Below are 12,122 nucleotides of genomic sequence, written 5' to 3'. Positions count from 1 at the left end.
TTATTTATGAAACTTAAGTCAAATTGGTTATATATATATATATATATATATATATATATATATATATATATATATATATATATATATGTGTGTGTGTGTGTGTGTGTGTATGTGCGTGTGTGTGTGTGTGTGTATTCAAATATGATCACAAAATTTTAGTGTCCATTTAAAGTCCACATTTATATCTGTTGTTTTAAGTGGAGAACAGACAGATCTCATCCAATCCACATTTCATCCTTATCTGGACTTGATAATGTGCATAAGTCCCACCCAACCAATGTTAACCCAAGCTTCAAAATTATATTAGCAGTCACAAATTTTTACTAACTGAATTGGATGACATTCTCTTTAATAAGATTCAAATCATTAATCTTGATTTGATGAACATGATTTATTTACTTCTAGACCAATATTTTAAATATAAATTTTATCGTAAGAGATAAAAATTAAATGATATTCATTATATACTAACTTACGTATTTACCTAATAATTACTTTCTGCTACTCTCTCCATATAAATGACTAGAACAACTCAAGAACAAAAATATTTTACAGAAATTTGAAAACTAAACATCCAAATGATATATGTATATCGGAAGTTATGCCAATCCCATTTCTGTCAAGAAGTAAGTTGTGTGAGGACCGAGTAATATTGTATATTTTAGTGAGAACTGGTATGGATTTACATGTATAAAACCTTCAGCTCAGAAAATGTAGTATACAGACTCCCAAGTACCACATAGAGGAACAGAAGTCGTAAACATAATGAGAAACTGGACAGCAGCTAAGGGAGGGATCAACAGCTTATACATACAAGACCATAGAAACTGTACACACACACACACACACACAAAGAGGAAGAACAAGAAGGAGCTGAATCAAGGAGAAGATATGGCTTCAGGAGATCCCAATTGTCTTGCCCAGAAGCCACAAGAACAGAGAAATTTCAAGCGTGAATATGGTGCAAAGCCAGGAGCGATCCACCGTGAATCCAAATATGGTGATTCCTGCCCCATTGTTCTCCAGGTATGTCACTGCAACCAATCCAAGAAGAATCGAGTCAGATTTTTATGTGATCAAACCCACAAGCAGGATGGGATTTAAATGAGCTCAACCAAGTGCTTGTCGCTTCTGAAACGAAATGGTGTGGACATGAGGATGTACGATCTTCGTGTCCTCCAATTCGTCCTCCTCGCTGTCCTCTTCCTCGTCGGAGTCACCGTCGCCACCGGTGATGACCTCAGAGGCTGCCTCGGTGTCTATAGAGAAAGACTCGACGGTGGCACAGCCATGCCACTTCGCGGCGTGGCCTGTGAGGGCTTGAGCTTTGTGGGTTATTTTTGCTGCACTGTGCAGGCAGATAAGCATGCCGGTCACAAGCACAATTGAGCAGGGCTGCAAGTAGGAACACCAAATGCATATTTAGTTTCCTCTCATATTCACCGTGGAATTCACCTACTTATATAAATTAATCAACCACTCACCGCGAGCTCTCCGATGTTAAAGAGGTTGTCGTCGGAGTGCGGTCGGGTGATGACCAAGACGGCCGCAAATTGGCTCGCTGTCACTAGTATCAACCCCCAGAGGATGAACCCGCGGAACCTGTGACTGATCACTTTGAGCTGCCTCCTCAAGCGGAGGTGCTCGTTGAGCACCGCCACCGCCTCCGACTCCGCCTGGAACGCCACCGCGAACTCCTGCAGCCGCAGGATCTGCAGGTGGCAGATGGACCGGAACATCACGCACACCACGAAGAAGCTCGCGGCGCGGTAGGTCCACGATGCTAGTTCCAGCGCGCACGCGACGCAGCTGGTGGCCACCCGGTTCCCCAGGAAGGGGATCCGGATGGCGCTGAAGGAGTACCACCAGAGCTTGTAGGCGACCTCGGCGGCGAAGCATGGCGCGATGAAGAGCGCGAGGAGGCGGAAGGAGCTGCGGAGCTGGGCGGCGTAGGCGAGGCGGACGCGGGCGCTCTGGCCGGGGAGCTTGTTGAGGAAGAAGAAGTGGCGGAGGCCGTAGCGGTGGGTTGCGGCGGAGAGGGTGAGGAAGGAGAGGGCGGCGGCCACGGTGAGGGAGAGCTGGACGACGAGGTCGTAGGGGCGGCGGTAGGAGAGCATGAAGTGGGCCATGGCTGGGACGGCCACGGCGAGGACGAAGAGGGCCACCCACGAGACCACCGCGAGGACGGCGTTCGACTGGTCGAGGCACATCCACCCGAGGCAGGACCGGAGGCAGGAAAGCTCGTCGTCGCGGCGCGACTCGATCGCCGGGAGGAGCGGCGCCGCTTGCTCCGACTCCATCGTTGCCGTTACTCCCTAACTTTCGATGTGTTCGACGTATTGACCTCTGAGTTGTGCACGGTGAGAAACGATCGTCAACATAGAGGAGAAGAAGATTTGAATCGTCTTATTAGTAACCCCGGGAAGGAGAAGGAATCATCATGAGATAGGACAACCTTTAACGGTCATCTGTGATGTATGGAAGAAACAGAAAAGGATTAGGTAGTAATAATAAAAGAAGATCAAAACAAATCGAGGAAACGAGAAAACACGATTGAGAGAAATCTTATTCTTGTAATAAAAGAAAAAGGTATTGCCACATTTAATGCTTACCGAGTCAATCAGGGAGAAAGGCTTTGAATCGGCCTTCTAATTACTTAATGTTGTTGAGAAGTTGAACCATATGATTCTTTCTTGTAAGTTGGCTTTAAGTAGATTGTGCTTCAAATCCTTTTTAACTTATATCACAGGAAAAATTATGGTCTTATAGTCTCTTTGTTTCGACCCAAGTACAAGAATACAAAGGATGAAAACATATACATATAACATCAATTTATATCTTGTCTTCTTTCGAGAAGATATACTTTCATATTTGTTATTTGTTATTTTTATAATTATTATTGAAATAAGAGCAGGATTGTATGAGATGTTGTCTATGTGGCAGTTTGAATATATAAATCTATATATTTGTCTTGTTAGATAATTTTCCTACTTGTTTGTATTCCTATTTTGTAATTTAATAATCGTTTTCTTTATTCTTTTTTTTACTTCTTCATAATCAATATAGGAAACTAAATATTATTTCTTCATTTTATACCTTAGACATTAGCTAGGGTCGAGGTTTTAAAACCTCATCTGACATATTTTGAAGGTCTCAATTAGCTTGATCGATAAAGATCTTGATAGTTTATCGTTAGGTCATAGACTTAAATCTCATCTTCTGTGTTTATCTTTTTGTAAAAAATAAAAAATCTAAAAAATTAAAATTGGATTATATTGGATGTTGCTATGTGACAATGTGAATATGTTAGTTGAACTCAGACTATTGATTTAGGTAGACATTTTTTCTTTCCTTGCCTAGTATAAATATGAAATATATCTTGGTTTCAATCTACTCCCCCTAATCTAAAAGCATTCATCTCATACTACCACATGACATATTCACATACAATCTGAATTCAGTTGTCTATATATCATTTGACAAGAGATCTCTGATACCATCTATTTTGTTTGCCTAAGATATTTCCTGTTGTATCTTTCCTTCTCATATAGTTTGGTACAGGTTGGGAAGACATTAGAGGTGAAGTTGAAGTTGGTATTAGAGAATTAAATGGAGCATTATTTTGTGATATCGATGACTCTAATGCATGGAAGGTGAAGTTCATATGATAAAGTGTGTTGTCTTCTAATAGTGATGTACATCTTTCAAAATCAAGATAGGAATTATACTCCTCTTATGTGTGTTCAAATCTAATCACTTCAATGCTGATAAGAGGCCAACAAGGACAAGTGTCCATCTTAGTGCATCAGTAGAGTTATTGCATTGATGTCTAAGAACAAGTGTGTGTACATTACTGAAGAAACTCAACCCACCAATGTCCTGTTCTCGTCCTTTTAGTCTCTTTATGACTGACTGTATCGGAGGGTGTTTGATGGCTTGAATATACGATGAATTCATTTGACAATATATATAAACATCAGACAGTAGAAGGTAGACGAGGGTGTGGCGTCGGAAGAGGCGGCTGGTGGAAGGGAACCAACTCACTACCATAACCTTCCATGGCTTGTTGCTTCGGGTGAAAGGGACGATCGACAGTGACACAAACCATACAAATACGTGGTCGTATCATGTTGTTTGACATGCTGCGTACGCATAGAGACGCCAACAGCACTAAAAGTGCCCGAGAGAAAAGGGATTCGTGTCCGCAGTGATCGAGAAAGACAAGACGCGTTGCCTGCCGCTTTCGGCTGGCTTTCTTTTCGCGTCCTTCGATGGAGGTCAGCTACAGAAGCCATGCACGCGTGAACTCATGAGCTCAAAGAAAGGTCAAACACCGAGATAATTAGCTGCCGTCACATCTCGAGATCCACAAAATGGAGCATACAGTATCAGTACCGGAAGAATGTGATTCCAGGTTGATGAATGATATGTAAATGTAGGTGAAGGAACGATTGTACTCGTATACATTTCCATGTCGAACCAAACCAGAAAGAAAGAGGGCCTTCATAGGAACTCGGCCAAGCTAGTCCTCAGTGCCTGCTTCGCCATCATACGGTTTATCTTCTCCGTGGGGTGGAACGCGTCCCAGAAGATGTACTTGTTCGCATCTTCACATGTGTATGGACTCCACTGGTCACACAGAAACCCCATCTCGAACTTCCCTGTGGCACAGCACCCCTCCTCCACATTCTCGATCCCTGAACGACACACACACACACACACGTCTCTTAGATTTCATTGCTTAGTCGATCCGATGCACGACCCAATTACTCACCGTAGGAAGAAGGGCTACGAATGATGCGAAGCAAGCTGTCGTAGACGGGAGAGTATCTCAGCTTCAGCCCGGGCAAGGACGCGCACAGACGGGCGATCAACGCCTGCAGCTTCACGTTGAAGTCCCTGGCCACCTTGTTGTACTCCTCGATGCACCCACCACCTTGGAGGGCGTTGGTGGTTCTCTCCAACGGCAAGCAGCCGATGGCGCTGAGTCCGGTGAAGGATATCTTGCGGGCGCCCATCCTGTAGATGGCGGTGAGGAAGTCGGCGGCGCGGTCGATCAGGAAATCCTCGAACTCATCCACGGTGAACTGTTTGAACCTCCCCGTCACCAACAAGAAGTAGTTCTCCAGGAAGTCATTGGTGCCTATGCTCACGACGTACACTGCCTCCCTTACGATGTTCCTCGCCCGTGCCTTCCCCACGTGTCTTCTTAGCTTCTTCTGATACTCTTTGAAGTACTCCACCTCCTTCCACAATGGTATCACAGACTGCATGCAAGTTATCAGGAAAAGAAGCTTGCTTTAGTTCATCTCCAGATGATAGAAACGGATGTGTCGTTGATCTACCGACTTTACTTCGTCGGGGAAGCTCGACTTCATGGCCATTAAATGAGGCATGCATCGAGGCACATGGATTCCACTGACTCAGAGCACCTAACAGGACAGCCGGCACTTATTTGCCACTAAAGGCTGGCACAGGCATTTGCCGGGCGTCCCGATTCAAACGCTTGCCGTAGGCTGCTCTCACAAAGGCGATATCCATCTACTAATTTGGCAACCATGTTGACAAGGATGCTCTCTCAGAAAGAACAAAAATAAGATAGATACATAGATGGATAGATACTATGCGAAACTGTAGATCTGAAGGCTACTGCTGCAATTCCTCTCATGAACACCACCCTAGAAATGGTATGTGCCATGAAGAATGGTCTCCAAATTGATGATCTATGTGCCCACTTCGGATTGCTGGCACTCCGTACAATCTCATATTTTTGCTGTTACTGCATTGAGATGTAGAAATTAATATGCCATGCACAAGTGGACCGACTTACTAGCACGTCGGAGGTGGCATTGTCGAGGCCGGTGCCGGCGGAGGCGAAGCAAACTCCCTTGGCGAAGTCTTGGATGGTGTAGGCCGGGTCGAGGTACGCGGGAACAAGCGGCGGGAGGCCGAAGGCCTCCGATATGAAGTCGGTGGCGAGACGGCCGTTGCAGAAGCGACCGGTGGGGAGGCCGCCGGTGAAGTCGCGCCCGTAGGGGAGGAAGTTGCTCTTGAGGACCGTCTTGATCTGGTTGTTGTTGCCGGCGTCGACGGTGGAGTCGCCGAAGACGATGACGGCGGGGACGCGGGCGGAGGCCGCGGCAAGCGAGGAGAGGCAGAGGAGGTGCAGGAAGAGGTTGGGGAAGCTGGTGGTGGCCATATCGATAGGCGCGGCAAGGAGGTGGGAAATCGAGTGGCTTTAGCTGGTAAAGAAAGGGCTGCTGCTACTGCTGCTGCTGCTGTCTTAAGAGGTTGGTCATTTAATGAAGCTGGGAATGCCACGACAGGGAAGAAGAGGGAGAGGACTGTGCCACAACAGGGAAGTAATTTATTGGACTGTTATGTTTCGGTGTCTCTCCTCGAGCAGGTGCAAAGCACAAGTGCTTCGCTAGTAACTCGGTAAAACTCCATTGCATTGCATGGCCCAGTCGATTCCATCTCTCGATGAAGCTTCAATTCTCTTCAAGTCTGTGGTACTTGTTGGCACAGTGTTGCAGACGTTGATGTTTATAATCTCCCAGCTTCCTTCTCACCGACTGATACGGGAAGATCCAACGTATATTTTTTGCATTTAGTCTTCTCAGTTGCAGGTTGCATCGAACATCTCACTCGAAGTGATTTCAAACTAACGAGCAAATTGCTTCCGTTGCATTATTTCCAACCTCATCACCCACAAATTGGTGGTGATTAGCACCCTCTTCATGTGTCAGAAAAATCTAAGTTTGCTTTTAACATCGAGCCGCCGTTGATCTAGCGAGATCAACACAAAATCATGATCAGTAAATTGTAATTCTTTACGTAGCTGATAAAAAGGTAACTTTCATCGCCTCATAAATGTCCTCATCTAATTCTTCATGACTGAATTGTGATCTTATAATTATACCTCAAAAAGATTCTTCGGTGTAATATTCTGTCTTCTTCTTCGGCTTCTCCCTCACAGACTCGTTTGCACGGCTGAATCTTGAAGTTACAGGAATTGGAGTCCGCAGGAGTATACCCCCAATCCAGCTATATTTACCAGTATTAAATGGCAACTCCTATCCTCCTAAGAACAGGCCATGTGCTCATTCTCTGCTAGCCATGAAAGGAAGTACCTAAAAACGCAGCAACAGTTGGATGATAAACATACGGCAGACATATCTGATGGAACCATGTTCCCCACAGAATCCACAACAATGGTCTTAGTCTCTCTCTCTCTCTCGGGCTTGCGAGAATTCACCTGCTTGGTATATGGCAGCCAAGCATGCAGATTCTGCAGAGCCGACAGTAATCAGCGCCTACCTTTCACCTACTATATATAAGAGTGAAGGCCTCATCACATTCCAGATACGATGAGATGAAAGCAGCAATTATTTGGAGCATTCATCTTCCACCCACTTTGAGAGCAGCTGTGCCCAACTCCTTTGCTGCTCATTTTCTTTCGAAGTTGATAGGGAAAATGTTTGTTCGATCATAGCTGGACATACGGCGGCATGGTCAGCGAGCAGAAACGGATCCCGATCAATAATTTTGTTTCAAGAATATTAGTTTAATATAAGTTTTTAAAAGAATATTCCACATATACCGTTGAATATTTCTTTATGTCTACCATGATAATTGAAGTTAGTATTATTTATTTAAATTACTTTGCCCCTATTGAGGAATATATTATGAATGGAATGAATTTTATTGATTGAGGTGATTAGTATTTATATATATATTGAGAGAGATATTTTTCTTAATCATATACTTAAATCACACAATCGGATCAATTATTCAAATTAGTTATTGATCTTTAAATCATAAATTGATTGAGGGCGTAAGAAATGTAGGGATGTTATTCCACATACGCCTCTATCATGATCTTCTATCATGCCTCCGTAAGATTAATTTTTTTATCAAAAATATCAATCTTAGACCGATGTAATTGAAATATCTTGTAAGCAAAAGGCTTTGTGAGGGAGTCAGCTAGTTGATCAAAAGTATAGACGTGAAAAACATGTAGTTGATGTATGATAACTTGATCTCTAACGAAGTGAAAGTCGATGATAATATGTTTCATGCGTGAGTGGAACAGTGGATTGACGCATAGGTAGGTGACACCGACATTATTATGATATAATGTAGGAGTGAATTAAGAGACGATATCAAATTCCTATAGTAGATTAGTGACATAGTTGAGTTCTATAGCGGTGGCGACGATAGCTTGGTATTCAGCTTTAACGGTGGATCTTACGCTTGTTTTCTGTTTCTTAGAATTAAAACTGATTGGATTTGCTCCAAAGAAGACAATGTAGGCTGACGTAGATATTGTTAGGATCAAGAGCACTAAGAGGGGGGGGGTGAATTAGTGCAGCGGAAATCTTATAATAATTTAAAAACAAAAAGCTGCGTTCGTTCAAAAACGATTATGATGCAAAAGCAAATTCTCAGTTTGTATCTAAGTGCAGTTTGCGTCTAAGCGCAGATTGCGTCTAAGCGCAGTTTTGCGTCTAAGCGCAGATTGCGTCTAAGCGCAGTTTTGCGTCTAAGCGCAGTTTTGCGTCTAAATGCAGATTTGCGTCTAAACGCAGATTTACGTCTAAACGCAGTTTTACGTCTAAACGCAGTTTTACGTCTAAACGCAGATTTACGTCTAAACGCAGTTTTACGTCTAAACGCAGTTTTACGTCTAAACGCAGATTTACGTCTAAACGCAGATTTACGTCTAAACGCAGTTTTACGTCTAGACGCAGATTTACGTCTAAACTTTGAAACTCGTTTGTATATTCGCAGAAGGCAGTATGCAGTTGAAATCAAGACGTAAACGTAAACTGAAATCTGATGATTGAGCGAAGAAAGCCGATTTACGTCCGAATGCAGTTTTACGTCTAAATGTTGAAACTCGTTCGTAAAATCAGATAGGATTAAAATGTAAGCGTAAACTGCAAGGAAGCTCGTTCGTAAAAGCGCGGAAAACAGTTCTGCAGAATCAAACGTAAACGTAAACTGTAATGTACGAAAATACGAGTTTACGTCTGAATCCAGATTTGGAAGAACAGCACTTAGAACTTGTTCGTGAAAGCGCAGAGAGCAGTAGTGATGAGGGAGGTTTGCAGTAATGATAAAGTGCTCGAAATTAAACGCAAACCAGAGATTTAGAGTGGTTCGGTCAGCCTTGACCTACTCCACTTTTGGCTTCCTCCACCGATGAGGTTGCCGACGTCAACTAGCTGCCTTCCTTCAATGGGCGAAGGCCAAACTTCCCTCTTACAGTTTTTCTCCTTTTGACAGGCTTAGGAGACAACCTTTACAGACCTTTCTCTCCTCACTTTACAGTTGAAAACTTGAAGAACAGAAGGAGGAGACTCAAGGCTTTACAACACTTTTGAGCTCTTTAGAATCACAGAAAAGATCACAATTTTGGTATAGGTCTGTATCTTTTCAGTGCTGAATGGGTGGGGTATTTATAGGCCCCAACCCAATTCAAAATTCGAGCTCAAAACGATCAAATCGATCTAATCCCAGAATTTCTGGGATCAGGCGGTTGCACCTCTCGACTGGAGAGGTGGCACCGCCTGGCAGAGCTCGAAGACTGAGCTCTGCCGATTGCTTCTTCTCTGCCAGAGCTCGAAGACTGAGCTCGATGGTTGCATCACCTGGCAGAGCTCGAAGACTGAGCTTGGTGGTTGCATCACCTGGCAGAGCTCGAAATCTGAGCTTGGTGGTTGCATCACTTGGCAGAGCTCCAAACTGAGCTCAAGCTGATGCACCATTCTGCCATAGCTCGAAGACCGAGCTTGGTGAATTCATCACCTGGCAAAGCTCGAGACTGAGCTCAGGCTGATGCACCATTCTGCCAAAGCTCGAAGACTGAGCTTGGTGGTTGCATCGCCTGGCAGAGCTCGGAACTTGAGCTCTGGCGGTGCAACCTCTTGGCTGGAGCGGTTGCACCTCCCAGCCGTGCAGCCCTGGCGGTTGCACCTCCTGGCTGGGGCGGTTGCACCTCCCAGCCCCTCAGCCCAGGCGGTTGCACCTCCTGGCTGGGGCGGTTGCACCTCTCAACCCCTCAGCCCAGGCGGTTGCACCTCCTGGCTGGGGCGGTTGCACCTCCTGGTGCAATCAGGGTCCGAATGGTTCACTCCATTCGACCCACTTGAATCTTTTCAGGGGCCCAATTGCCCCAAGATTAAGCTAATGGGATCACCTCCCATTTTCCTGCTTAATCATCGTGCTAACTACGATTATCTCTAAGACAACTTCTGCAGCTTGCTCCGATGCGTCAATCGCTTCTTCCGGCGAGTTTCCGGCCAACTTCCGTCGATCAACCGATAACCCTCGGTGATCCTTCTGCGGACATCCGGCATACTCCTGGACTTTGCGACGATCCACTTGGCGAGTTCCGATGAGCTTCGCTTGGCAAGCTTCTGGACTTCTCGGATCTGTTCTCTCTGAACCTCCGACGACCGTCCGAACTTCCGTCGAACTCTCGAACTCCCAACGTGATCATGATCTTGACTCCGGGGCAACTCCTGCTGCTTGTCTTAATCTCATCGTAGTTAATCCTGCACACTTATCTCAACACATAGATTAGATAACAAATGACAATTGACTTCATCATCAAAATCCGAGATTCAACAGATATTCTATCATCAATGTTGCTTACCCAATTAGCATCGACAAAGGCATAGAGATGAAGTGATAAGTGTTTATGAAGAAGTCTATAATTGAGAGTCTCTTTAAGATATCATAAGACTCATTTTATTGTAAACCAATGCGTAGTGGAGGGCTTGTAAACCAATGCATAGTGGAGGGTCGATGCATAAATTATGATAATTTATTGACTACAAATAAGATGTTTAAATATGTGAGAGATAAGTACTATAAGAAGTCAAGTATTTGTCGGTACTGTGTAGGATCCGTAGAAGGGCTACCATCATATAATTTAAGTGATTCAGTGGTCGAGAGTGGGGTGACGACTTCTTTAGTATTCTACATATTCGTTTTTAATAATAGATCCTGAATTTACTTCTTTTAAGATAAAAAAATCCAAAAGATATGAATATTGCTTTCACTCCCAGAAAGTAGCTTAAGGTTCATAGATACTTGATGGAGAATCGATCTACAAATTGCTTGATCTCAATGAGATTATTGCTTGTAATGATAATGTTATCTACATATACTAGTAGATTTATAATACTTCCCTTTTATTATTATAAAAAAACGTGTTAGGCTTGGAGTTGACGAAGCTAATTAGCGCAAAAAACGAGCCAAGTTCAGTATACCAGGCTCTTGGAACTTGGCAAAGTCCATAAATAATTTTTCATAGTTTACAAACATGGCTTGAATATTGAAGGTGGATGAAGCTAGGAGGTTGTTGCATAATGACATCTTTCATTAAGGTCTCTTGTAAGAAAGCATTGTTAATATATCTAGTTAGTGTATGTGCTTGCCTTGAGTGACAATCGAACTCAAGATGAGCCGAATTGTTGTTGGTTTAACAATTAAAGTAAATGTTTCTATAAAGTCAACACATGATCGTTGGTGAAACTCTTTAGCTACTGGACATGCTTTGTATCTAGCAACGAATCCATTTGGATTCTACTTAATTCAAAAGATCCACTTACACCCAATGATATTTTATATGTCATTAAATGATATAAGGTCCATGTGACATTATGGAGTAGGGCATCATATTCTTCACACATGACTTTGCACAAAAGTAATGATTTTTGGGCTTATGTGATGGTTGTGAGTTTAATAGGTTTATGCGGAAAAATTGTGGTAGCATGGAGGTCAAAGATTGATGTGGTTTGAAGATGTCATTTTTGGAGCATATTGTCATGTGGCCACATGAGCGACGGACAGCGAGTGAAGCGAGGGGCAGCACCTTCCCTGTTATTTGAAAGCCCCATCTAGCCTTATGCCACCGAGTGGGTTCCAAGGTGCTGAGATGGTTGATGTTTCGCATCGCTCGTCGTGGTCACCGCAGCATGTGAAAACGACTCAAAAACAGGCCAAAACTGGCCTTTTTTTTTTTTTATCGTAGGAGCGAGTCCTTATTATCCGAAAGCCCCATCCAGCCCTATGCCACTCCGAGGGGTTCTAGGGTGTTGAGATGGCTG

General features: G+C 43.8%; 2 protein-coding genes across 2 annotated transcripts; both read right to left on the bottom strand.

Annotated features, from left to right (window-relative positions):
• Positions 1-677: 677 nt before the first annotated feature.
• LOC135679859 (uncharacterized) lies at positions 678-2,254 on the bottom strand. The gene is made up of 3 exons (XM_065193840.1): positions 1,485-2,254; positions 1,116-1,395; positions 678-1,034 (listed from the first exon to the last, which is right to left on the bottom strand). Exons 1-3 carry the CDS (start codon positions 2,208-2,210, stop codon positions 898-900), a joined length of 1,143 nt encoding a protein of 380 aa, XP_065049912.1. The 5' UTR covers positions 2,211-2,254; the 3' UTR covers positions 678-897.
• A 2,098-nt stretch (positions 2,255-4,352) lies between these two features.
• LOC135679858 (GDSL esterase/lipase At4g26790-like) lies at positions 4,353-6,233 on the bottom strand. The gene is made up of 3 exons (XM_065193839.1): positions 5,831-6,233; positions 4,775-5,267; positions 4,353-4,697 (listed from the first exon to the last, which is right to left on the bottom strand). Exons 1-3 carry the CDS (start codon positions 6,197-6,199, stop codon positions 4,504-4,506), a joined length of 1,056 nt encoding a protein of 351 aa, XP_065049911.1. The 5' UTR covers positions 6,200-6,233; the 3' UTR covers positions 4,353-4,503.
• Positions 6,234-12,122: the final 5,889 nt, after the last annotated feature.

This window comes from Musa acuminata, chromosome BXJ1-7 (assembly GCF_036884655.1).
Source record: "Musa acuminata AAA Group cultivar baxijiao chromosome BXJ1-7, Cavendish_Baxijiao_AAA, whole genome shotgun sequence".
Taxonomy (NCBI): Eukaryota; Viridiplantae; Streptophyta; class Magnoliopsida; order Zingiberales; family Musaceae; genus Musa; species Musa acuminata.
This window is presented reverse-complemented; position numbering and strand designations above follow the sequence as displayed.